Source organism: Diceros bicornis, chromosome 7, assembly GCF_020826845.1.
Source record: "Diceros bicornis minor isolate mBicDic1 chromosome 7, mDicBic1.mat.cur, whole genome shotgun sequence".
Lineage (NCBI taxonomy): Eukaryota > Metazoa > Chordata > Mammalia > Perissodactyla > Rhinocerotidae > Diceros > Diceros bicornis.
In genome coordinates, this window is record NC_080746.1 from 74,019,446 (window position 1) to 74,046,292 (window position 26,847).

Sequence of the window (26,847 nt, forward strand, 5' to 3'; positions counted from 1 at the left end):
GAGCTAACAACCATGCTAATCCTCCTTTTTTTGCTGAGGAAGACCGGCTCTGAGCTAACATCTATTGCCAATCCTCCTCCTTTTTTTTTCCCCCCAAGCCCCAGTAGATAGTTGTATGTCATAGTTGCACATCCTTCTAGTTGCTGTATGTGGGACGCGGCCTCAGCATGGCCAGAGAAGCGGTGCGCCAATGCGCACCCAGGATCCGAACCCAGGCCACCAGTAGCAGAGTGCGCACACTTAACCGCTAAGCCACGGGGCCGGCCCCATGTTAATATTTTAATATCAACAAAGGCAAGAAGACCTCAAATTTATGGTTTCTCTTTTCATAAAATTCACATTGATCCTCAAGAAGGGAAGAAAAGAATTTCAGAGCAATCTTCTTTGTTGAAAACGACAGGGGACTCTCACAGCTTAGAAGGTATAGGGAACTAGAGCCACTGGATGCATTTTATAAGACACCCTTTGTCTTATTTCAGAACCAATGCTGTTGACTTCATTTATAAAAAGATATAAGGGGCAAATCAGGGTTGCACCAAAAATAAAAGCAAGCATTTCCATCCTTAGTGAGAAGACAGCACTTTGGGAAATTCTAATCTTAGTTGCAATAGTCAAAGACTGCATGCTGGATCTTAGCTAAAAGTGAATTTCGGCCAGAGTACTCCCAGTGGTACATTTTTGACAGCCAGATTTAAGACAATGCTAAAAGGAACAAAGTGATGGAAAGAATGCATAGAATACATCTATGTGCAGAGTTTTCATTTATACTCTCCATACTCAGCCCTATGCCTACAAGCTGAATATGAAAATAATCAAGTATATCAATACCTAATTCCATAAAAAGAAGAGAGTAGAACACATACACAGAGACTCACACTGTTATATACTATACACATATACCATACATGACACATACACAGCAGGTCAACAGACACAGACAGAATGACATACAGATTCAGACCCACTCAGACATACATACAGACACACAAACCCAGATAGACAGACACAAGACACAAAGAGATACTGACAAATAGACACACTCACAGATGCACACAGTCAGACAGACATACATACGGCATACATCCACTCCCACAGATAGACAGATACAAGGATGGACCCACACACAGACAGTCAGACACAGAGACAGAAAGTTATGCACAGCGAGTAGACTCACAAAGACAGATGGATAGACAGACACACACAGATTTACACCCACAATGAGAAAGACACACATAAGCACTCACAGAGACACACACACATACAGCACACTCATGCATGCACACACACTCATGTAGAACCACAGTTAACGTGTGGACTGTGAGCTTGTATTCAGGGCTCACCAGGACATACGGGCAGAGGTTGGTATTGAGGAGGAGCGGGAGGTCTGTCTGCTATTTTGGAAAGAATGTGGGATTTGAAAACAAGGACTTTGAAAAGCCTCAACTTTGACACCACCTGTGTGAACATAAGCGATATTTGAGCTCTTTGAATCTCATCCTCAACTGCAAAAGAGAAAGGATAAAAATTCTACCTCTAAGGATGGCTGTTGGGATTAAGTGTGATAACAAATGTGAAAAACATGCTTTTCAAACAATTAAAAACACTGATATTTTAGTGATTATTATTATCATGTTCCTAAAACTGCAACCAGCAAAGAAAGTTCTTAAGAAAAGAAAGAGTGAAAGTATTATCCATCTCATCCACTGCTGCAAAGGCTGAGGCAAATCTTTAAAAAAATTTGAGTTATAAGGAACTAAACTTTCACATAAAATGTTAGTACAGAAAATTCCATTACTAGCATCAACTTAAATCAGCTAATGTTATATTGAGTGCCTCCCGTGTGCCAGGCATGCCTGGAAAATGAAATGTTCCATTTAACCAAATATTCTGATTAGTCAATTATTGTATATAGTCTATATCACGCTTGGCATCACTATTGGCAAGGATTATAATATAACAATATAAGCAGCCCTAAGACTGAATTTAGCACTTTGAGACCACATGATGCTTCAGAGTCACTGCCATAAACAGATACCCTAGTATCTGGAAGGTACACAGGACATGAGGGTCTGGTCCCAGTGTCACTCATAACTTGTTGTGGGATTTGGGCAAATCACTTCACTTCTTTCCTATAAAATGAGGGGCTCTACTAAATGTTCTCTAAGGGCTCTTTTGGCTTCGATTCAATTATCTTATAGTGTGATAGATTGAAGAACTGCTGGCTAATGGTGTTTCTGTTGAGAGAATGCTGAATATACTAGTTTTTCCTATACTTCCATAAAAATGAAAAAGTTCATAACTTCACATCTCTGAGGGGAAAAGATTTATCATCCTTGGACTAGAGAAAATGCGGTCAATTTATTATGATGCTGTAAGAATGGAAATCGATTAAGAGATTTTTGTAGGGTTCCCAGAAACCCAAGGACAGAGTAGACATTAGATCCCTAATTCCCAGGACAGAGGTCCCTGAGGAAAATCTTCAAGATATACCGAAGCCAATATCTGTGAAAGAGGATGCCAAAGTCTGGAGAAAGTCCACATAGCTCTTAAGCAGAGCACCTTCCTGCTAGCTCAGGGAAACCCTGGTGGACCCAGTTCCCCAAAGGCAAGCAGAGTGGAAAATAATACAGTTGTGTTTTCAAGTGCTAGCTTATGTTTTTCTGAGAAGTCTAAGAAATGAGAATCTAGAGAGATTCTCTACTAGACCTAAGAGGCAGTTTGTATTGTCTCAAGGAGCTTTGTTAAAACTTAGGAAATTAGTTTAGAATCTACTCAGCCTTCCTAAGGTTGTTTTTTAAACTGAACCCAACTTTAATATTCAAGTTTTACTAGGTTTTTTAAAATACAATTTGTCATTTAAATGGTCTAAGTCTTACCTTTAAAAACTTCTCTGCAATCAGATGACTTCAAACATAATATATTGTCTCCACTGAGAATCATAACTACATATTTTTTTCTTTAATGGGAATTTTTTAAAATAACTGAAAAATTCCTGAAAACACACGTTCTGAATTTTTTGCAACTCAGATATTTTAAAAATGTTTAGTACAATAAGTGGATCCTAAAGGCTGTCTAGGTGGAACTGATCTAATTTGGAGGCTGAGAGTTCTTCAGAAATACTCTATGAATTTCCTTATGTGGGGTGATACAGAGTTAAGTCACTTGACACTAAATTTGTAAAATATCCTCCTCTGCACATTGGTTGTCTTTGCACTGGAAAAGCCCTGCCTCCATGACAATAGGACAGGCTCTAAGCTGAAGAAGGCCAGGAATGCAAAAGAGTCTAAGGCAGATTTAAATAAATTTCAAATGGAGCTCCCCCTACAGAAATGCTCTCAGAAATCCTACAAAAGAGAAGGGAATGGATTTTTTTTAAAGCCATGATCCTAGGCACTTGGCTTACAGTTTCTTGACTAATTCTTCAACAACCAACTGAACTAAGTACCATTTCTCACAGATGAGGACACTGAGGCTCAGAGAGGTCACAGAGCTGCTGAGTGATATAGAACCAGAGTCTGAAGTCCAGGTCAGTCTGACTCCAAAACACCCTCTTTTTTCACTTTTCCTCATTTCTCTAAAGGTCTCTCCCATCCTTTCTTTAAACTGCCACCATGATATTCTTCTTAAAATGTAGTTCAGATTAAATGGACCCCATTCACAAACACCTACTATGGTTCACAATTATCTTTTTTAGATAAAACCTAAACTAGTCATGGCAATGATCTGTTTCAGCCTGCCTTTCTATCAACTATGTCAGGCACTGGACAAGCCTGGTACATGGATTATTTCATTGAATCTTCACAACAACCCTTGTGCTTAGAAACTATGAATATTCTCATTTCTTAGATGGAGAAACACAGATTGTCTAACTCCAAAGCTTTTGCTCTTATTCATAACCATAATCAAGTGGATGGGGAAGCTAGAAAGGAAGGGAGGAAGGAAGGAAGGAAGGGAAGGGAGGAGAGAGAGAGAAGGAGAGAGAGGAGGGAGACAGAGAAAGAGGGGGGAAGGGAGGAAACATTTATTAAATGCCTAATATGTATATAAAATATTTACTAGGAGCTTGAATAGCACAACACTCGATTCTCAAATCCCGACATTTTTACAGATAAGGAAACTGAGGCTCTGAGATATTAACTTAGAAAGTGATAAAGCCAAGATTGAACCCTGGTTACCTTTCCACTACAAATGTCCAATACTATGCTTTGTATATAGTAAGTACTTAATTAAAATGGAATGGAATTGAAAAATAGTGTGTTCACAGGATAAAGAAAAATGCAGTGTCAGTCACAAGACTCAAACCAAGGCAAAGAAAGCTAGGGAAAAATGGTTGAAGCTAAAAACAAATGACAAGGTCTGTTAAGAAACAGGTCTGCAAAATTATTGTAGTTTTCAAAGTGAACATTGTAGGAACATTCTTGAGTACGTTGTAAGCTTTTAGGTAGACCCAATAGGAGAAAACCTATGTTTCTCTTGAGAAACTGTTTTATTTATATAGTAGAAAAATTTATATAGTGGAAATTTATTTATATAGTAGTAGTGGATCTTATAACACATTTCCTTTTTGCCTGGTTACCAGGAAGCTCACAATCAAGTCAGTGGCCCACCTCTAGTAATTATGTAAATAGGTATTACAAGAATTTTTGTGCATTAGCTCTTCTCTAGTTTTATCGTGTTTTATTGTATGTACCACTGCAAAACATCTAAAATTATTTTTGCATCAAGGTAAGGTATAAATATAAGTAATATAATTTTATTAACTTTTTTGCTCCTTAATTCAAATAGAATAAAACCAATAATCATTTCCAAATGTTTACAATGTTTGACCAGTGAATTCTGTTCTTAAAGTTAAGGTGAATACAATTAAAACACATACTATATGTACATCTATCCCATGATTTAGAATAGCATGTATTCAAAGTATACCCCCTAGCAATATCAAAGACCCTTTTAGAGGATCCACTAGAGCAAAACTATTTTCATACATTCCTACTCTCTCATGAGTGTACACTGGGGTTTCCCAGAAGCTACATGGCATTGGGATACAGCAACAGAATAAATGCAGGAGCAGAAATGAAAATCAAGCCATCTTCTACTAAGCCAGACATTAAAGAGATTTGCAAAAACATAAAACAAAGTAGTTCTTACTACTTTTTTATTGTGAAAAATATACTTAATGCTCATATATGTTATTTATATTAACATCTAATGGTTTTATTAATCTTTAAATAAAAATTTTTTCAAATTTTTTAGTTTTAATATCTCATATGATAAATATTGATAGATATATCCCACATAAATAAAAACTCTTTGAGGTCTTTAATTTTTTAAGAGTATAAAGGGGCCCTGAGGAAAAAAAAGTTGAAAAGAGCTGATCTAGAAGAATTAAGAGATTAGATCTACGAGAGATTATCCTTCTATAAGGATTAATGGTTAGAAAGTACCTGCCATAGTGGGAGTATGCCATAGTGCCATAAAATCCTCATTATTAGTAAATTAGCTCCACACATGCCCAAACCAACAATTCTTTTTTTTTGTTTTTGCTGAGGAAGATTAACCGTGAGCTAACATCTGTGCCAATCTTCCTCCACTTTATATGTGGGTCCCTGCCACAGCATGGCTGATGAGTGGTGTAGGTCCATGCCTGGGATCTGAACCTGTGAACCTGGGCCACCACAGCAGAATGTACCAAACTTAACCACCACGCCATGGGGCCGGCCCTACCAACAACTCTTTATGCAAAGTTATTAACTGTGATATATCAAATTTTAACCTTTTCACCAGGAGATCCACTAACTGGACATGGCCTTTTGACTTAAAACACACTGTAAACAAAACTAAAAGTTTTATATTTGCTCCTTCCCCTACCCCATCCTTAGGAAGTATCTTGAACCTTGTAAACCTATATAAATTCTCACCATTCTTTCCATTTAACGTGCTGAGAAGAAGGAGCCAAAGAAGTTTGTTGTTGTTTTTTTATGAATTAGGTCTTAAACTGTAGCTAGGCAACCAATCAAGTAGCCCTGACAACAGAAATAAAAGGAACTTAATGATGACATTCAGCCAGGAACCTACGCACAGCACTGCATGGTTGCCCAATGTTTCTAGTTCAAATGTAAAATCTAACATTAATAAAACTTACATTTTTTTCTAATTTTATAGCAGTTTTGATCTGCACATGCTGTTTTAGAAAAACACTATCACAAGTATAAATATAGCTATTCCTTTCAAAGAAATATGCATGAAACATACATATCTAGGTAGACTTCTTTATCTCATGACTTTAGCATTCACTTCATTAAAATTGATGTTTGAAACTCAGATGTATGCCTTGTTTCAGATTTTAAGTAAAACTGTCACGTCAATCTCACAGAGATGTAGGGGACAAGTGAGACGATGGAGAGAGGGAATGCTGGGGCAAAGTATCTTGAGCTGGTCTGTTTCTTGATCTGCAAAACAAGGATAGTAATACCTACACCCCTGATTTTGAAAAGATTCAAGAGGTAAAATATATGTAATAATGTTTTTGAAGCAATGAAGCATTATAAAAATATTTCTTGTCATGACGTGAAAAGTACTACATAAATGTTTTTTAAAAACCAACCACTGCTCTGCTTTGCAAACGAGGATGTTACAATTAAAATTTGTCCCCTTACTGTAAAATCTCTGATGTGTGCACACCCCTTACAGTACAAGTTGCTGTTATCTTGGGAACAGGTTGACATAGAAAAAAACACAGCAACTGAACGTGTTGGTCAATCACTCACCAAAATGACTTTACTAATTAATCAGTAGTATGTACTTCTCTGGAAACAACAAAACCTCACTAGTCTGTGTGCTACAGAAGATGCTCATTCATTCCAAACACACTTTGCTAAATAATTTGCTCACAATCCCGTTTCACTTATTGTTGTATGGCTATATTGATCTTATGCCTGAACTTATCCTGTCATGCAACAATGAATATCTCAGTCAACTGTATAAATAACAAGGAGCTGTGGCAACTGATAATATGAAGCAGAAGACATCCAGTATGTTTTTCATTTCCAATAAAAGGGAGCAGTATTACATCAGTGTAATACTGACGTACGATTCTGATATTTTTGCAAAGTATGGTTGAGGAACAAGAATCTACCCTTGCAAAAATTGGACAACTGCTTTTTTGAATAAACAGGAACAAGTTTACAATGTGCCTCGGTGATTGGATTATTATTTCCTACTTACTTGACTGAAAAAATATCATTTTGTTATGAGAAATGCATATAGTTATCAAGAGTCAGGTTAAGTATTTTCAAAAATCATAAACAAACAGAAATTCTGTTTTTTTGGAAACATATTAAAGTATATATTAGTAAGGACAAAAGCACCCTAGCACACTAATATAATCAAATTTGAATATTATCATGTTGGCTATGGCCAGATTCTAGCAGGTAGCTAGTGTATACAGGTTACTCTAAGAATGAAAAAGAAAAATGCATATCTTGACTCTGGTTTCTAACTAACCTTCCACTCTATTTAAGACATTATGGCCTCAAGGAGCAGTAGCTTAACCCATTCACCCTTAGAGAGTATCAAAGAGTGAAAATTTAACAAAATCAGCAACAGATCCGACAACCTGTCTGAGGTCTTAAAGTAAAGAAGTAATATTAACTGAGTATCTCCTGTGCCATATATGTGCTCTACATGTTTTCCCTCAAAATTTCCCCCAATCCTCCAAGGAAAGTGTAATTATCTCCATTTTATAGGTATGCTCATTGAGACTCACAGAGGTTAAGTAACTTAAAACAGCAAAGCCTGTTTCTAGGATTAATCCTAGAAACTGAGACCCAGGACTGATCAACCGCAAAACCCATGCTCTTTCCAATACACCATGCGGCCTCTAATTCCATTACTGCTCTGGATCTAGCCCCCTCTTCTGTCTCTTTGTCTATACTAGCATCGTTCAATCTTCTGTTTCCTGACTGATACCTTCTCAGAGCCAGAACCAATGGACATCATGTCAGGAAAGAATGCCCTACTCAGACTGAAGGTGACAAGTACATGGGAAGCAGAAGGCTAATGCTTATCTGCTTTATAGTTTTTGTTTATTTTTACCCTGTCTTATTCCATCAAAGATTTGAGATTGCCAATGTAAAAAGCACTTTTGTATGGAATACGTTTAAAGATCTCATAGAAAATTAATAAGTGACTCTGGTCCTGTTCTATAAATAGAAATATCATTGACTAAGAATTAGGAAAGCTGAAATGTAATTCCTGTTCTGCCATGAATCCACTATGTGACCATGGGTAGGTCATTTTCTTTCTCTCGGTCTCAGTTTTCCCATTTGTGAATTGAAGCAATTAGACCAGATCAAATGTAATGTAAAAGATTCTCAGAAGATGAGAATAGCAGTTCAGGCCACATGCACATAAGATGTGTAATTGCCTACCTATAAGCAACTCTGATCAGTAGGTAATCAATCTACTGGCTCATCAAGATTATTAAGATGAGCAAAATAACCAGATTCCCAAGTTATAGAATACTAATGCAGGAAAGTGCTCTAACCAATCACCAAGTCAGCATTCGAACAACAAGAAGGTCAGAAAAGTTACAGAACACACTTTAACACTAAGAAGGCCCACCCTGCCTTGCCTCTCTTCTAGTCAGATGCCCTTAGCTTAGCTCTAAGGACATTCGGAAGCAGCCTATTTAAAATTGTGCTGCGTTTTGTCATGACTAAAATATTCTTTATCTTAGAGATGTCAAAACAACAAAATTTGGTCAGCAATTAGCCTATAATATGATCTAACTGCACTGGTGCTTAGGGATGAAGATGGCTCGTGTTCTTGGTGTGGAAAGCTAAAACCTAGGGCAGTAACTTATACTTCTGCTGGCAGGACACTTACAATCCCTGCACAGAAGCTGTGTTGAAATGATGGAGCATAACAGCTCCTAAGGTGCCGTTACAATCTATTGCCCCTGCAATCTATATATTTACTAGACCCTAAATATTCCATGACACAGCCAACCAGAACAACTCCATTGGTGCCGTTCTGGCCGATCAAGTCAACAATGTTTCATTTTAAAGTGTCAAAATAGGGATTTATCCAGTAAAGTGAAATGCACCATGGGTAAACATGTATTCATATGGACATATATGTAATTCTTTATGTGTTATAGAGACACAGGCTCCTCTATGCCTGTGTAGTACGTGTTTGCCCACATTTATGATACACACAAAGCATGTTTTATATACACCTAATGTTACTAAATGTCACAAAAACACTCTACAGTGGCCAGTGTGATGCTTTGCCCTGATCCCCCTTCAGGACTGAGAGATTTATTCCCTCAGCTGCAGGGAATGTTGTTGGTAGCTAGCTCTCAGCTGTTGGCCCTCTTCAGCATTGCCTCAGCTGAAAAGAGCCACCTCACCCAAGGTCATGTCCCCTTCCCAGGGAGCCCTCATCCAATGACTGGTTGACAGAAGTGCATAAAATCTCACCCTCTCTACCCAACTTGAGACGACTGTGAATGACCACGGCAGCCTCAAAGCTTCCTGTGGGGTTAACTGAGGCCTTGGTTGAGACTGCATTGCAGTCCAATCCTACTTTCATCCTTTCCCTTCCACAGGGGGCAAGCGGGAATAGCACTCTCCAGTAAACCTGCTTGCTCATCTCCATTTCAGAGTCTGCTTCTCGGGGAATCCAAATCTGTGACACGCTCCTTTGTAAAGAATGCCCAAATAAGAGAGTGACGAGGTATGCTTAATAAATTATAAAGTTTTATGACAACAACACTGTGAAAGATACCCTAAAACTGTATTATCGGTTACAAGAACAAATTCATAAATCTAATTATGGATCTTTATACTTACAGAAAGTGAGATCATTCCAAAGTCAACAATTTTGAAGACAGTTAAACTGAATTTGTTGCAATTCATTTTACCAATCTCATTGCACATCATGTATTTACCCTCTTTGACCTCAGAAGAAAACCTGATCCTCAGAAGAAACAGTAGTGTCCTTTGGAACCTCATAAAATTAAAACAGATATTTTGATTATGAGAAAGCCAAAGCTACCATCACAGGAGTCCTTTAACATTGTTCTTAATTTACTCTTCTGGCTGCAACTGACCTAACAAGCAAGGATAGATACTGGCTCTAGAAACTAAACGAAGCCTACAAAACCACAAAATATATATTCAAAACAGTGACATTATTTGGGAAGGAGATCATATTAAGAAGACCTAGTGAACACAATATCCCTGAATATAATGGACTCTTCCAGGGCCCAAAATTCAACTCCAGTGGTGTCATCTACTGAGACAACAACTTCCTTCAACTAAGAATCCAGGGTTTTCCAGTTCTGTAGAAACCACTTTGCCACTTATCTTCAGGGGCTCACTTACATTCACTGTAACATGTTTTACATCAAGTTTGGATTTATTATTATGTTTTTTAATCTTAACCTAATCTCTCATCTCTCTGTGTCTTCCAAAACAAAATAAGGTATTATTATTTCTGAACCTCAAACTTCTTTCTCCCAAATGAATTAAGAAAAGTCAATGAAAAATACTTAAATTAACCTATAGTATTTGAAATTAATAGTGTCTTAAGTTTGAACTTCAACTCCAACTGATGATACAAATTCAACAAGGTAGGGTCACAGTGTCAGACAAACAGAGAGATTCACTGCTGGAAGCAAAGTGTGTCCAGTGCCAATTTACTACTAGGTTTATGCAAACGGATGGGGATGCTGCTATTCTAAGCCGGCTTCATAGGACAGAGGGGATTCCCTGAAAGACAGAGTTGTTGCAGTAGTACTAAATTTCTCATTTCTCCCCAAAACTCAATGGTATATACACACATTCTGCTTTAAATATTCTCTGTGTTAATATTCCAAACAAAAATTTCTAGATGCATTTTTCAAATAAATATTTCATTCATTCACAACATTAATCAAAGACAAATGATCTTTCATAATTTAACAAGTATGGCTATTTAAATAAAATAATTTGTTTTTTGTGGTACGAGGTTTCTAAAATGTATTAATTCTAAATATATTTTATTTGGCCCAGTGGTTTTCAGCTAGGGGTAATTTTGTCCTGTCTCCCCTAGTAGTGGACGTTTGGCAATGCCTAGAGACATTTTTGGTTGTCGCTAAGTGAGGGAGTGCAACTGGCACCCAATGAGTAGAGGCCAGACCAGCTTCTTGCCCCCAAGACAAAGAATTATCCAGCCAAAAAAACGTCAATAATGCTGAGGTTGAGAAACTCTGATCTAACCTGTAAACCTGAAGTTTCCATAGCTTTGTGTATCAACTCAGTTGGAAAAAAGTTTAACTATATGAATTGGCCAAATTGCTAACATCTGAAAAATCTACTCTTTCCTTCTGCTGACTCTCCCATTATTGTGTGAGGATCTTTTATCTGTGACAAAATAGTATACTTGTTCCATATATTCAAAGGTCACCCATGGTTTAGTTTAAAAGGTATGGGAAACATGAAGTGCCTACTCTGTACTACTTTGTACCAGGAGCTGTGCTGGGTATATTCACATATATTTTATTTCATTGTAACCCAGATTACTATCCTCATTATTGTAGAAGAAGAAATTGAGATTCAGAGAGGTTAATTGACTTGCCAAATATCACACAGCTGGTAAGTGACAATTCAGTGACTACTATTCCAAGTGAGAACATATATTTTTTAACTCATTAATACTTTCTTGTATATGCAAAGAAAATTTCTGAATCTAACGATTGTTAATACTCAAAGAAAATTTCTGAATCATTAATGATAGTTAATGGGGTGAGGAGGGTAATTATCTTTTCACCATATATCTTTCTGTATTATCAGAATTTTCAGTAAGCATATATTACTTTCATTTGAAAACTAATAAGTAAAAAAAGACTAAATTAAACAAATTACTGACATACTTCTCAAATTAATTTTAGGATTAACCCTTGACAAAACTGTCAAGTAGGAGATGGTCCCTGGTACATGTACGCATTGTCTTGTTTTTAACCCAATTTCCCATTCAGTATCCCTATGCTAAAACTCGTTTATCTACCCAAATCTCAAAAAAGGATCTTTTAAAGTTATTCACGTTAAAATGAAATATGTTATCATTCCATGGTGTTCTCACTGAGCAGAAGACAGCATCTTAGGTCAAAAGAATAATTGTGTGTTTATCTCTAATATCAGAATAGTAGAAGAGGTTTAGGGGCAGGATTTTTCTTCTCTTGTGGTCCTGAAACCTCACTCTATGTGACTATCTACTTAGGCAGTTCTTAAAGAGGGGCTCTGCCTTTTAAGCCCACTGCCAAGGATGGAGCGCTTATAGGGAAATGGAGCACTTAACTGATTGGGCAGACCCAACGAGGGGCATGTGCATGACAAGTCCCAAGTATATAAAAGTTTATGGCTTAATAGGCACCCAAAGACCCACTATTCTCCCAGATCATTTTTCTCCTACCTGATCTGAACCTCCCACCAAGAGGATTAATCTAGGCAGGGGGTCCAATAATGATCAATTTTAAATATTATATATATTTATTTAATTTAACATCAGTAGCTCAGGGCAGTGAGAACTGAGAGTAAAATCAAATTCTTTATTAAGCTTTGGGAGGTCAGCAGTTTCAGACCTAAGCTTCCTAATCTGAATGAGGACTTTAAGCACATACATTCTTTGAGAGTTCCGTCATTCTCCCATCCCCTCAAAGCCCTTCCCAGCCCCTTGTACCTCAGACAGTCTCCAAGGATGAGTGTTTGATTCAACGTGAGCAATGGCTCTGCATCCCACTATAATGGGTCGAATTGAGTTCCCAAAAAAGGTATATTTAAGTTCTAACCCTTGGTACCTGGGACTGTGACCTTATTTGGAAATAGGATCTTTGCAGACATAATCAAGTTAAAATAAGGTCACACTGGATTAGGGTGGACCCTAACTCCAATGACTGGTGTCCTTATAAGAAGAGAGCGATTTGGAGACACAGGGACACACACAGAAGGAAGACAGCCGTGCGAAGAGTGAAGAAAAAATTGGAATGATGCAGCTACAAGCCAAAGCATGGCAAGGATCATTCATCCATCAGATAGCCAGAATTTTTCACCAGTGCATTACAGTAGCCTCTCAACTGATCTCCCTGTTTGCATTCTTAACCTCCTGTGGTCCATTCTTGCACATTAGCCAGAATGATCCTTTTATATATAAATCAGATCATGTCAATGCCCTGGACAAAGCCTGTCTGGGGATTCCCATCACATTCAGAGTAAAATGAAAGCCTCTCCAGGGCCTGCGAGGTCTGACACCTTTGCCCAGGCTATCACATGCTCTGCCCAGGCTGTCACTTTACTCCCTGTCCCACTGCATCCCTGACACCACTCTTGCTGGTCCTGCACTCAGGGCTTCCGTGCTTACTGTCCCCACTGCCTGGATGCTCTTCCTCGCGCTCTTCATGTGGCCTGCACCATGGCTTCATTCAGACCCCTGCTCAGGGCGCCCTCATCACCCCACCTGAAAGAACAACCTGTAACTCCCTATTCCCTAAACTTGCTCCTATCTTTCTCATGGCATTTATTCACCTCCTGATATTACCGACATTATATTATGTGTCTCAACGTTTATTTCCTTATCGTCTGTGTCCCCTATTAGAATGCAAGCTCTGTGAGAGCAGGGATTTTGTCTGATTTGTTCACTGTTGTATCTCTAGCGCCTCAAACAGTATCTATTATAGAATAAGCACTTGATAAATAACTTGTTGAATCAAAAAATAAATGAATACATTTTGTAAGTTGCTTTGTTTTATTTTTTTGCTCTGGCTGATAGGAAGCTCAGAAATTAATTCACTGGTGAGTCATAGTAATATATTAGCCTTGATTGTGAGCATATATGCTTCTTTCTTCTTTTTTAATACTCTGATATTCTATTCTTGTTCTAATAACCTCATATACCCCTTTTATTATAAGATATTTCTAAATCTTTTGGAATGTGACAGAAAGACACCAATAGGCAGTAGGTTGAGTGCCTGGCTGGGTGCCTGGGAGACAACCCACACTAAGTGGGAAAGCGTGTGTTTGTTGATCAGCAGAACTGCTTGAATGTGACACAAGTCAGCCCTCAAGCTAGAAGCCCAAAGCTTTGGCTGTAGGTTGTTGCTTGGGAGCCTGGAAAGAGCCAGACGAGAAATGAGCCAATGGGTCTAGCAGAGCCCGTGAAGGAGGGGAAGCAAGTTTTACCTTTTCATTCCTGCAGTTGTTCAGCCCCATATTATTCATGGAGGACAGTTTCCCATCAACACCATGTGGCTGTTGCTGCTGTTGCTCCCGCTGGATCTGTTCTCGCATCTTCCGAGCCTCCTGAATGGCTTTCATCACTGTATCCTGATCCCCGAACAGGGCAGGGGAGTTGAGACTGGACAGGATATCTGCATACACAGAATGCATTATTAGAGGCTTGTGAGGTTAGGCTGTTAAAAAATACTGCTACTTTCCCCTCCTCTGTAGAATGCTGCATTCTCCAAACAAGGAACGGGCACGTTTGCTCTTAAGAAAACCGCAATACTGTGCATAGAGCACAGGAAGCCAGGGCAACCAAGCTGTGCTGGGAATTTTAGCCCTTGGAGGATCCCCCAACACCCAGTTTAACTGGGCTCTGTCAACCCATCTCCTCACAGATAAAGTTTCCGAGATTCCAATTGTGTGTTTATATGTCTGTTCTGCTATATCTAATGACTAGTGGGGGAGTAGTGGGGAAGAAGTGGGTGGGGAGGGGTATAGAGATATCTGTCCAGGCTACTCCTCAAACATGGTATGCTAATGCAGGAAAGCTGTTTCTGGCCTAGCAGAAAAAATCTGTGAACCGCATGTGCACTTTAGTGACATCTGTATGTGCGTGTTCATATGTCCACTGCAGGAGAGAGGGGGCAGGAAGGAATACACCACACTTTCCGTTCCCCAATCACTGGCTGGTTAATGACGCATTCTGCTCATCATGCTGCCTCAGTTATTCACCAAGAGAATGACAATCCTTTCCCTACCCACAACCCAAACACCCACTGCTCCCAGCTCCCTGTCTTTGTGACAGTGAGGCTGTATGCACGGGAATGGTTTTCACATAAGTAGAAAGCTTCAAATAAAATGATAGTAAATATTTACTTTCATTATATTCCATGCAACACAGAGTGAATAAATTCCAAATTAAACTGACTAATTTTCCTCCATATATTGCATTTTATTGTAGGTTAAAATTACTACTTTAGATAAGCTTTTCTAATTTTAGACAAAAAGAAGGCAATTGCTTGCTGACCGATAGATTTCAGCTGCTGTGGTCAAGCTGAACGTGATCCACTTGTTCGTATCCTGGCACGAGCATTTCATAGCACATGTATGTGTATATATGTGTATGTGTGTGTGTACATGTGTGTGTGCACACCCCTCACATAGACAGGACAGAGGAAACCAGACTATAACCAAGCTCACACCATGTGTCTATGTGTGTGCAGTGCATGTGCATATGCATTTGAGTTTAGAAAATATTCTCGAGGCTATCTATGGAAATTTTTTAAAAGTCAAACAGTTACTTTTTAGGATATAGAAAACCCATAACTTTTGCTCTGGAGCTTTTCTGATTTAAAAAAAAAACATTTCTGTCCAATATTGTCTGGACAAGAGTGCTGTTATTTCAGTGCCTTTCTAGCTCATGATCTAAGAAATCTGCCCTGCTGAAGTATGAACTCCCTAAGAGCAGGGGCAGTGACATAGTCATCTTTGTCCTCACGATGCTCAGTATAGCAAACAGATGCTTTCCAAACAAAATTCAGAAGTGGCTTATAGGAGGGCTATTTCAAGATCAAGTCTATTATTTATCCTTACGTTGGCTTTTTTTTCTCATCTCACAACTTCCAACAATCCAGCAATCAATCATATTCACATGCTGGAAATGATTCACTTCTCTCTCCCACAGCAATACCACTGACTTAGGATGAAAATCTCCGGGCCCCTGAAAGAGGCATCCTGACTCAAAATGAGACTAGGCTGCTTATGGTTCCTAACACCCCAAATTCCAAAGAGGAAGATTTACATCTCACCATCAGAAGATTCACTTAGACTCACCATAGTTCAGCAAATATTCCAACTGTGAGTTCACAAAAAGAGCGCTAACTTATATATGAGAGAACCTGGATTCTAGCTTTGGCTCTGCTAATTAATAGCTACATGATAATTAACACGACAAGAAATAACAAGCGTTGGAGAAAATGTAGAGAAAAGGGAACCCTCATACACTGCTGGTGGGAATGTAAACTGGTGCAGCCACTATGGAAAACAGTATGGAGATTCCTCAAAAATTTAAGAATAGAACTACCATATGATCCAGCTATTCCACTTCTGGGTATTTATCCAAAGAACACAAAAACATGAATGAATGTGAAAAGATATTTGCACCCCTATGTTCATTGCAGCATTATTCACAATAGCCAAGACTTGGAAACAACTTAAGTGCCCATGAAGAGATGAATGGATAAAGAAGATGTGGTATATATACACAATGGAATACTACTCAGCCATAAGAAACGATGAAATCTTGCCATTTGCAACAACATGGATGGACTTGAGGATATCATGCTAAGTGAAATAAGTCAAACAGAGAAAGTCAAATACTGTATGATTTCACTCATAAGTGGAAGATAAAAACAACAACAACAACAAACGAACAAACACATAGACACAGAGATTAGATTGGTGGTTACCAGAGGGGAAGGGGGGAAGGAGGAGGGCAAAAGGAGTGATAGGGCACATCTGTACAGTGACAGATGGTAATTAGTCTTGGGTGGTGAACACAATGTAGTCTACACAGAAATCGAAGTATAATGATGTACATCTGAAGTTTATGTAATGTTATAAACCAATGTTACCCCAATAAAAAAATAATTAATAGCTACATGACTGTAGGCAAGTCATTTTACCTACAAGAACTACAATTTACTTTAATATACAATGAGAGTAATAATAATACACTACCTAACTCATAATAATAATACACTACCTAACTCGTAATATTATTGTGAAAAATCAAATGAAATAAGATAAGCAAAAATGATTTTTAAATTGTAAATGGCTACACTTACATATAATTTTATTTATTATAATAAGCATTTCAGCCTCCAGGACTCAATAATGCAAGGAAGGTAACATGGTAAAGAAATGCTAGTTCTAGTCTCTAATCCCTTTGAATCTCTGTGTCTTTATTTGAAAATTAAGAGCTTTACAGAGCATAATAACAATCATGTTAATACTTATTTGGTACTCTGCTACTGACAAGTGCTTTCACATTTATTGTTTCATTCCACATGCATATGTAAACGTGCTAGTATTCTTTCAGTCCAGTCATTTTAAATAGCATGCCTTCTGGGTGCCAGACACCTTGTTAGGCACTTTATATGCATTTTTCTCTTTCAATTCTCATAACAACCTGTCAGCTAGGAAATAATATTCCTCTTTCAGAGATTAGGAAACTGAATTCAAAAATATTAAGTAACTTTCCCAGGGTCATATAGCTAATAAGTGAAGGCTCTTGGTCCAAGTCTGTCTGATGGTAAAACTAAGGTTTTTCTCTACATCTCACACTGGGGTTTGAACATCCCTGAAGATACTTGGCAATGCATCAGGGAGTGTAAGAAGTCAGAGGATCATTATCATGTATCTTATTAGATACCAATTTTATTTCATATTATGTCATTGAAGTGTGTCATTCGTATTTGCTTTAATGCAAAACTAATATGGGATTCGTTTTTAATTAATTTAATTAATACATAACATAAAATTCACACACATTTTAAAAATAAAATATAAAATTTCAAAGAAATTTTGGACTTTTGGCAGGCAGCTTTGAGGCCAGGTTCAATTAGGCCCTTAGAGGGTTCATGGTCACTCTTTCTGCCTAGAGATACACTGACCAAACACAGAATTCCCCAAGTCTCTGATTTGCTGGATCTAACTCATTATCATCTAAAGAACCCATCCCAGCAGGATTTATATTATGGCCTTTTCCAAAAGTTCTAATCACCCAAGACACGTAATTAGGTTATGTTTCAGTAAAAAGATTTAACGTTTACTTTTTTTTCTTGGACTAAGGAACACTTTGGAAACAAGGATCAGTCATCACTAAACAGGTTTGCTTTCTTTTACCTAATTCATAAGCCTCTTCCTGGTGTTGACCTTTCCATTTACCTAAAGAGGATCCTCTTCCCAAGCTTCCTCCAATGGGGCTGGGGATGCTGCTTTTGTTAGGCAGATTGACGGGGCTGGTTTTGCTGGCTGGGAAGAGGCTCTGGGTGGGAGATGTTGGGGACTTGACAGGCTCGGCTGTCTTGGGTCGGGATGAGAGATTCAGCGGCTGTGCTGCTGCTTCATCCTACAAGAGTTTAACATAAATAATTATTAAAAAAAAAAAGACAAATGAAGCACATTATCACTTAGTAAGCCACAGTTATTTTACACCTCAGAGACAATGCCACATTCTGCTACAATAATAACAAAAGAAGCTAATTATCTACCTCCTTGAAGATTCATCGGAAGGAAACCTCATTAATTTCCCTGTGTTATGCTTCTATTTACATTAACTGTGTAGTTGGATCATTCTTTTTGCCAAATTAAAATCTGAATTAGCTCACATTACAGCTTAATTTCCTAATGTGTTTTCAGGGATCTAAATTAACCTAGGGCATTTACAAAGAATTATTTAAAATTTCAGCAGCTCTGTAGTGCTTTTGTGTTATTCTCTCTGAAAAGTTCCTGGAACTATAAATAGGCTCTGCAGCTAATTTTTTAATATATATTTTAAATCAAACAATTGCAAGCACTTTAAAAATGGAAACACAGAAAGCCTCTTCTTCTGATCTTCTGGGCCTCTGCCCAGGGAGCCGCATGCCACAGCATGGCTTCTATGTGGCTTTCTGGGCGTGGGCACTCTTCATGGTCTATATTCTGGTCTCTAGTCATGTTTAAAATTAATTTTTGCAAAGAGCAAGCACACATTATAATTATGTTTTATATACCATGCTATATGCAATTTATTTTTCATATTTAAAGTGATGTCTCTTTATATTCTTTGCTACATATGTTTACAGAATGTCTATTTTAAGATGCCTGTCCTTCTATACTGAGTACAGTATTCAAATATCTGGCTTGTAACCCTAGTTTAACCAGAAGCTTGAAAGCTAAGCTCCTTGCCTTTATTTTGTCTCATTTATTCTGCCATAAAACACCCATAACAACACTTCCATCATTCTAGAAATTTAGTTGTAATATGAGCATATTCATTTAAATGTTCAGTTTTAAGATCTGCATTATTGTGTTCTAAAATAAAATTGCCAGCAAATGTTAACCCTCATTTTGCTTCTGAGAAGGCACAGAGAACTTGTTTTAAATGTCATTGTTTAAAACACACAGTAGAGCTTGGAAACAGAACATTCTCCCCTTCAGCAAACATGTGACCTCTCAGGGTCTCAATTTCTTCATCTGTAGAAAAAGAGGGCCTGATTCCAGCTGATCTCCAAGGTATCTTCCAGCACTAATGGTCACTGCTTACGGAGGGACAAAAAGAGACGCCAGAAAATACTACTCAGGAAGGAGGATTAGAAAGAGAAAATAAAAATAACATGCACAGAGGAGCCATTACATACCAAGCACTGTGCTAGACATTTTCACATATATTAGCTCATTTAACTATCAATAACTATGAGGTTGAGCAGTGTTATTCTAAATTTACAAAGGAAGAAGGGGTCAGAGTGATAAAATCAAGTCCAAAGCCACACATGGAGGGACAAAATTTGAATTCTAGTTTACTGGACTCCAAATCCCAGGACCCTTTCTACTAAATCATTAGGGAAAATAAGTCATTTGATATTGTAGTGATGCCCTAGATTTTTTTTTTTTTAATCTTAGTAGGAAATAGGTAATCTGGCACATCTATGTTGCAATGTACTGTTATTTATATCTAGACATAGGATAGGCTCTCAGGAAACACAGTTATATCCATTATGAATGTCAAAATTATCTAATGTGCTTAATTACAATTTACTTCCCTTTGCTCTGAGACTCAGACGACATTTAGACTAGTTTACTCAGATCTAAATAATAGTGATTTATATACCAGGTATTTAGTTAGTTTTCTCCATGTTTCTTTTATTGGGGATACACTGAGCTTCTTAGATATCTGAATTCAGAATTTTCTTCAAATCTGGAAAATTTTCAACCATTACTTCTTCAAATATATTTTTCTGTTCCTTCCTTCTCCTTCTGGGGCTCTAGTTGCATATGTTAGGACATTTGATGTCCCACAGCACTGGCGGTCTTTTTTCTATGTATTTCATTTTGGATAGTTTCATTGTTATATCATCAAGTTCACTAATCTTTGCTTCTGCAATGTCTACTCTGTTGCTAATTCCAATCAGTACTAATCCAGTGTATTTTTCATCTCAGACACTGTATTTTTCATCTCCAGACATTCAATTTAGGTCTGACATGTGGTGCCTTATAATGCTCATGTTTTCCTCTACCTTCTTGAACATATGGAGTTCACAACATCTGGTTTTCTTCAGCTTTGAATATACTCTAATTTATTATTTATTTTTATAATTCAATATTTGCCACTTCCACCAACAACGCCACTGGGCATGGGAAGCACTTACCAACTCCCAATCAAATGAATCCCTTTCCACCATGGCAGGCCTGCTGTTAGTCCTCACAGCCTGCCCGAGCCTAACAGAATCTTTGTGGGTGTTTTTTAGGGAGCAGATTTGCCTGTTTCCTCACTTGGCTATAGTGGGAAATCTCCTATAATAGCTGTTTTTACTGTCTTGTCTACTAATTCTATCATCTGTCTCATTTTGGGATCTGTTTCTACCAATTGATTTTTCTCCTCATTATTGTTCATATTTTCTTGCTTTTGTGAAAGCCTGGTAATTATTGAATGGATGCTACACATTGTGAATTTTACATTATCGAGTGTCAGAGTTTGTGTATTCCTTTAAATATTTGTGGATTTTTTCTGAGATGCAGAACAATTTGATCCTTTCTAGGCTTACTTTTAAGCTTTGTTAGGCAGATTCAGAGCAGCCATTAATCCAAGGAGAATTCGGCCCCACTACTGAGGTATACTCTCCTGGGGACTCTACTTGATGCCCCATATGTCAGGAGATCTTCCCACTCTGGCTAGTGGAAATACAAACCATTCTCAGTCCTTTGTGAATCTTGCAATTGTTTTGCCTGCTACATCTGGTCTTTTTCCCTGGACTCAGATAGTTTTCTCACATGCATATGATGATGAATACTCAGCTAAATACAAGGGATCCTTCTTCAGATCTTCACTGCTCCCTCTGTACAGTTCTCTCCTTTCTGGTACTCTACCTCACAAATTCCATGGCATCCCTTGGAACCTACCTTGGCATCCCTGAACTCTGTCTCTCTACTCAAGGAGACTGCCAAGCTCCATGTGGGTACCCCTCCCTGCACTAGTGCCTGGAAACTCCTTCTAGACAGTAAATTGGAACAAATACAGTGGTTGCTTTCATTGTTTCTCTTCTCTCAGGGATCATTGTCCTGTACTCCTCCTATTGTAAATGTCTGAAAACCATTATTGTATATATTTTGTCCTGAGTTTTAGTTGTTTAAGCTGGGGGAGTAAATCTTATCCCTGTTCCTCTATCATGGTTAAAAATGGAAATCTTCCAGGTATCTTGTTGGGATCTTTCTTGCTATACAACTAGATATTTCAATCACAACCACTACTGCCACCACCACCATCTTCTTTATCACCATCAGATCATGATGATGATGATCATTATATTAACATTTATGGAGTACTCACTATAGACTAGAGGATGTATTATCTTATTTAAGATCCGTAATAATATTAACTTCCATTTTACAGAGGAGAAAACTAAGGCTGAAAGAAGTTAAGTAACTTGCTCAAGATGACATGGGTGGTAAAAAAGTGGGAGAACTGACATTTGAACAGAAACATTCTGACTTCTGATGTTGGCAATTATAGCAAACAAAAATCCTGGGGGAAGAAAGTACATAAGACCGTTTATGCTTGGTTTTGTTACCTTCAGCAAACTATGCCCTATGTCATGCGGCCATGTTACATACAGAGGGAAAGCAATGACTTCAGACAAATACATGAGATATTTTAGGGACTATAATTCTTTCAATTAGCAAATTGTGAAATCATTCTCAGAACTTTTTCAATATCAGGTAGGAGCTATTTTTTAAGTTTAAAACATTTGCTTTATGTCTTGGTCTATATATTTTTACCCACACATACAATAAACAATCTAATAAGTATAAGGAATGTTTCCTTTGTTATTAACATAAAACATAGTGAAGTCAAATTAAATAGAGAATTCTCTAAGAATTTGCATGTGGTCAAGTGAGTAATAAAATTCAGTTGGCCCACAAAGCTGGAATGGTAAAAGCAGATGTAAACGAATTTAACCAGGGAACATTTTACTCATCCAGTAAAGACTTGGTTTGGTGCAGTTCCACTTGGCCAAATCACTCATAAAATGACTTTTTAATGTTAAAATATCTAATACTCAATACCTTAAGTCACTGATGTTTGATACACTCATACTCTAACAATTATAATTAAACAAAGTGCCTTTGTTTGAGCTGTAGTGTTCTGACTCTTATTCACAAAAAGAAACTCTCGGAACACAAAATAGTCTGTTTCCATAAGTAATGCTATCTTATTAAATGTAACTGCCTATTGTCATATCTCAATATTTCTAACAACAAAGCATAAATGTTCACCTATTACTTTGGAGAATCTAAAAGCATGGATAACATTAAATTAATTCCTTTGGGTGGGGCACAGGTAGAACTCTGTCTCTTAATGCTGTTCACTTTTTTTATCTTTGGTACTTGGGATCCATATTTTTTAAAGGCCTTTCTGAAATATCAGAATTCCTATCTGAAAATTTTAGAAAATAAAACAATTTCAGCGATTTTGTAGCATTCAGTGCTGCTTTGTTGGCCTTATATGTTTCCCATGTGAAGATTTAATAATTGCAAAATTTCTCCAAATGCAGTACTTTGGGCACATCACAACACATCCATGCTTAGCACACCCCTATAAGTAGATAAGTCAATTGTTTCTCTGAACTGCTTGAATTGAATCCAACACAGGAAGCAAAGGCAATCATAAAAACCAACCAGTACCACCCATAGGTACCAGCTGCAGCACAAAGTTGGAGTGGATCATCAATTTCCCATGGTCACCAAGTACCTCCTGGCTGCCCCATTTTAAGACACTGAAAATCAGTGAGGAAAAGCATCTATTAATGTCCTAGCCATAACCTGGGAGATCCTGTCTATCCACAACTACATGGCATCAAGGCATGATTAGACAATGACACCATTCATTTCTCAGAACCCACATTTATAACTAATTTGAAGGAGAGACCTTTATCAACAAACCATACAAAATCCAGCATTAGGTTCTTTTTTGCCCCTTTTTTTAAATCTAAAGTTTGAGATCCTCCTTCTCTGGTACTCAGTTGGCTCCCCACCTGTTTAAGGAACTTAGAGAAAAGTGTCACAAGTCTATGACAAAGACTGGTAATAAAACCATGGCCATTCATGCCAGTAAACATTAAAAAATAAAAGCCAAAATCCAAAGGGGAAAAACTCTTGAGAAGCGGGTTTGCAGATTTAGGTAAAGATCTCACAATATGGCACTATTGTTATCAAAAGGGAAACACCTGTTTCTCAGTGCTCAATCATGAAATTTACCATAAAGAGGAGCATTTTGGGGTTCCTTTATGTTGCTCTGCTTCCTGCCGTTTATTCCCAACACAGCCTGGTTCACTACCTTTCCTGTGAAGCTATTTTCCAAACTGTTTCCACAATCCTGCAAAGCAAGTACCTTAACTTGAGTTACAGGGCTGGTCCCTCTCTTTTCATTTTTTATCCCAGTAGGTGAGACTGCCCCTGCTGTGTTTGGTGGCTGTGGAGCTGATGGCATCTTTGCTCCAGGTGACACCTGCATGCTGGCCAGCTGAGCGGCATAGAGCTGCTGCAAAACAGGGAAGACAAACATTATCTCTTTAAATGCAGCTGAAATGGAGTTTCAAAAAAAAAACTTACCATATTGTTAGATAACTATTTCTCTGACAAGCTTGCAATTTCTCTTTCACTATTTTTTAAAGAAGAAAATAACAGAGAGCAAATAATATAACGTAAAGAAACAGTACTGGTATGGGAGCCATCGTTTTGTTCCTGGTCCTTCTAGCTATAACTTTATGAGCCTGAACAAAGGACTTGATCGCTCTAGAACTCAGTTTCTTCAACTGTACAAAAAGAAATTTGACTAAATGGTCTCTAAGATTCTTCCTAGTTCCTAAAATCTTTGTAAACAAGTTCTTTAAGTGTTGCTAAGCCCACTCCTGTAATTTTAATATTCACGAACTAGAAACTAATCTGAACTTTCCCAGAGATTCCTGGAAGACCATCATTCCTAGTCAATACTGACCACGCTTTTCTGGGGATACTGATCCTTCTGAATGATAAGAGTGTGGCCGTCAAGACCCCTGAGGCCCAATGGCAGTCACTCTTTTCTCAGGGTCTCATTTCTAGGCAGCACGTAACATAATCCTCAAGAGAATATAGCCAGACTTGTGGCAAAAAGTAATAATAATAATAATAACAATAATCAAGTTTCTTTTTCCTAGCACAGGATGTTAAATCCTTAACTGTCGATTTATTAGGTTTTGGGTGAAATTGGCGATAAATGAATGTGTTAATCTGCTGTGGTTAACCAGAATTCACATACCTCAATCTTAACACTATTTAATGCTTGAAAACCCCATTCAAATATTTCTTTTCTTCTTATCATCAAGATTAAGCCATTACCTTGATAGTCATATTTCTATCATAATAAATAGAAAGCTTCCTAGTTCATCAACCACAGAGAAAATAGCTCAAACTTTGCCATATTAGTAGGGGAGAAAAAACAGGTGGTTTACATGTAATTTCCAGCATTACTATCATTCAGATGGACAAATAAAAAAAATTACAGTAATCAGAAACAGACCTTTCAGCACATGTAATTAAATGAAAGCTTAATAAAGAATAATTTGCAAGAGCCAGATGTGCTTATGTCATGATTGTTGCTTTCTTTGGAACAATTTTTCTAATATAACAAGCCTCTAAAGAAATTAAAGTTTCATAATTCTGTATGTGCAATGACTCAGTGGCAAGAAAAATTCACAAGTAAGAGTCAGTCAAACTGCTAAACCTTAGGAGGAAAAAAAACAACTCTGTTGTATCCTTTCCCTTTGAAATTCAGCCAGGTGTCTTCAGAAGAGGGGCAAGTGAAGCTTCTGAAAAATTTCTGCTTGGATTAAGCCAGTGAAGAAAAGTTTTTTACTGAATAGAGTGAAGATGGTTGAGAACTGAAAAGGTGTTGGCCGTGTATGGTGACCAACATGCCCTACTACTGAGTATTAGAGTCATGAACTCGTAGAGAGGCCAGAGTCCCTAGACATCATTTATGCCTTCATTTTACCTCAATAATTCACAAGATCAGAAGAAAGTCAATTTTATTCAGTCTTGAGTCCTTCAAGGAACATCAACTAGTGAAAAGAGCAGAAAAATCTTTGGAAACAAATCTATTTTCTAGATAGTTGACTAAATTCAGAAATCCTTCAGATTAATTGAAGAATACAATTGCTTTTTAGAAATAGAGTAGTTTTAATTGCTTCCTCTAAAGCATTGATAATCATTTATTTTATATCTCTTTCTAGTGAGTTATACCTACAAGAGGGAAGACCTCGTAAACTGATTCCTCAGAATTGTGATTCCTCAGATTTCCTTTGAGTTATAATTACTGATACAATAAAGTCAGGAAGAAGTATAGCCACATTCCATAAAACTTACAGAACTGGGTAAACTGGACAGTAGGATATCAGATAAGATTTAGTAGAATGAGCCTTGAAATAAAACTCAGAAAACAGAGTCCAATGTAAAGATAGAAGGTACTCATGAAAAGAAAAATTTTCACATTCTAAGAAAATATTTGATTTTAGATATAAGTATCATGCTTTTCAGCCTGAAGACTTTAGATCTGAGTTGGATAAAAAGAATGCCATTCATTGAATAGATACAGGTTTACACAGCAATTTCATTGAAAGCTCATCTTCTAAGCTTATATTAATTGACTATGTTCTATACACAAGGCTCTGTATTAGGAGCCGAGGAGGATTCCAAGTTTTGGAATAAGCATACAGTTCTGGAGGAACTGTAACATATAGATCCTTAACACTTGATCTGCACCTTTCCTGTGTGCCTATCACTGTCTTTAACCTTGTGTTTAGTTATGCACTATGTCTTACCACACTTGATAAATTGTAAGCTTATTGAAGCCATGATCAACCTAATTATTTCTGAATGCCTCCCATTAAGAATAATGCTATATAAAGTCACTAGATGTTAGGAAGGAGAGTTATTCTCTATAAATGAGGCAACAGAAGTGGTATATGATTATATTTATTATATGTATAATGAATAATTTTATGGTGTTGAGTTTTAAAAAATGAAAGGAAAATAATTTCAGTCCAAATTAAATTATATTGTTTCATAAGATATGATTGTTTGAAGTCATTTGTTAAAATGTTGTCTAGATAGCTGCTCAATAACTGTTAGCTTCACTAACCTGTCTTGAACTTTTCCAACACAAATTAGACCACTTGAGCAGTAACTAAGGAGCAGTACCAATTTTTCTTCTCAGCCTAGTTACTTATAAACTTAAAGTTTCTCTAAATGCTACTGCATCTTTTTTTCAAAGAACATAAAATATTAGTTA

At 37.4% G+C, this 26,847-nt stretch overlaps 1 protein-coding gene across 4 annotated transcripts in view; it reads right to left on the reverse strand.

Annotated features, from left to right (window-relative positions):
- SOX6 (SRY-box transcription factor 6) overlaps nt 1-26,847 on the reverse strand; it is a 573,709-nt gene that overhangs the window by 63,831 nt on the left and 483,031 nt on the right. For 3 of the 4 annotated variants that reach the window (XM_058546045.1, XM_058546046.1, XM_058546047.1), the window contains exons 12-14: nt 23,911-24,060; nt 18,168-18,393; nt 14,220-14,407 (exon numbers count right to left, since the gene is read on the reverse strand). In XM_058546045.1, coding sequence (XP_058402028.1) covers nt 14,220-14,407; nt 18,168-18,393; nt 23,911-24,060 — 564 coding nt within the window. The remainder of the gene's footprint in view (nt 1-14,219; nt 14,408-18,167; nt 18,394-23,910; nt 24,061-26,847) is intronic. The other variant, XM_058546044.1, reaches the window with a different exon arrangement.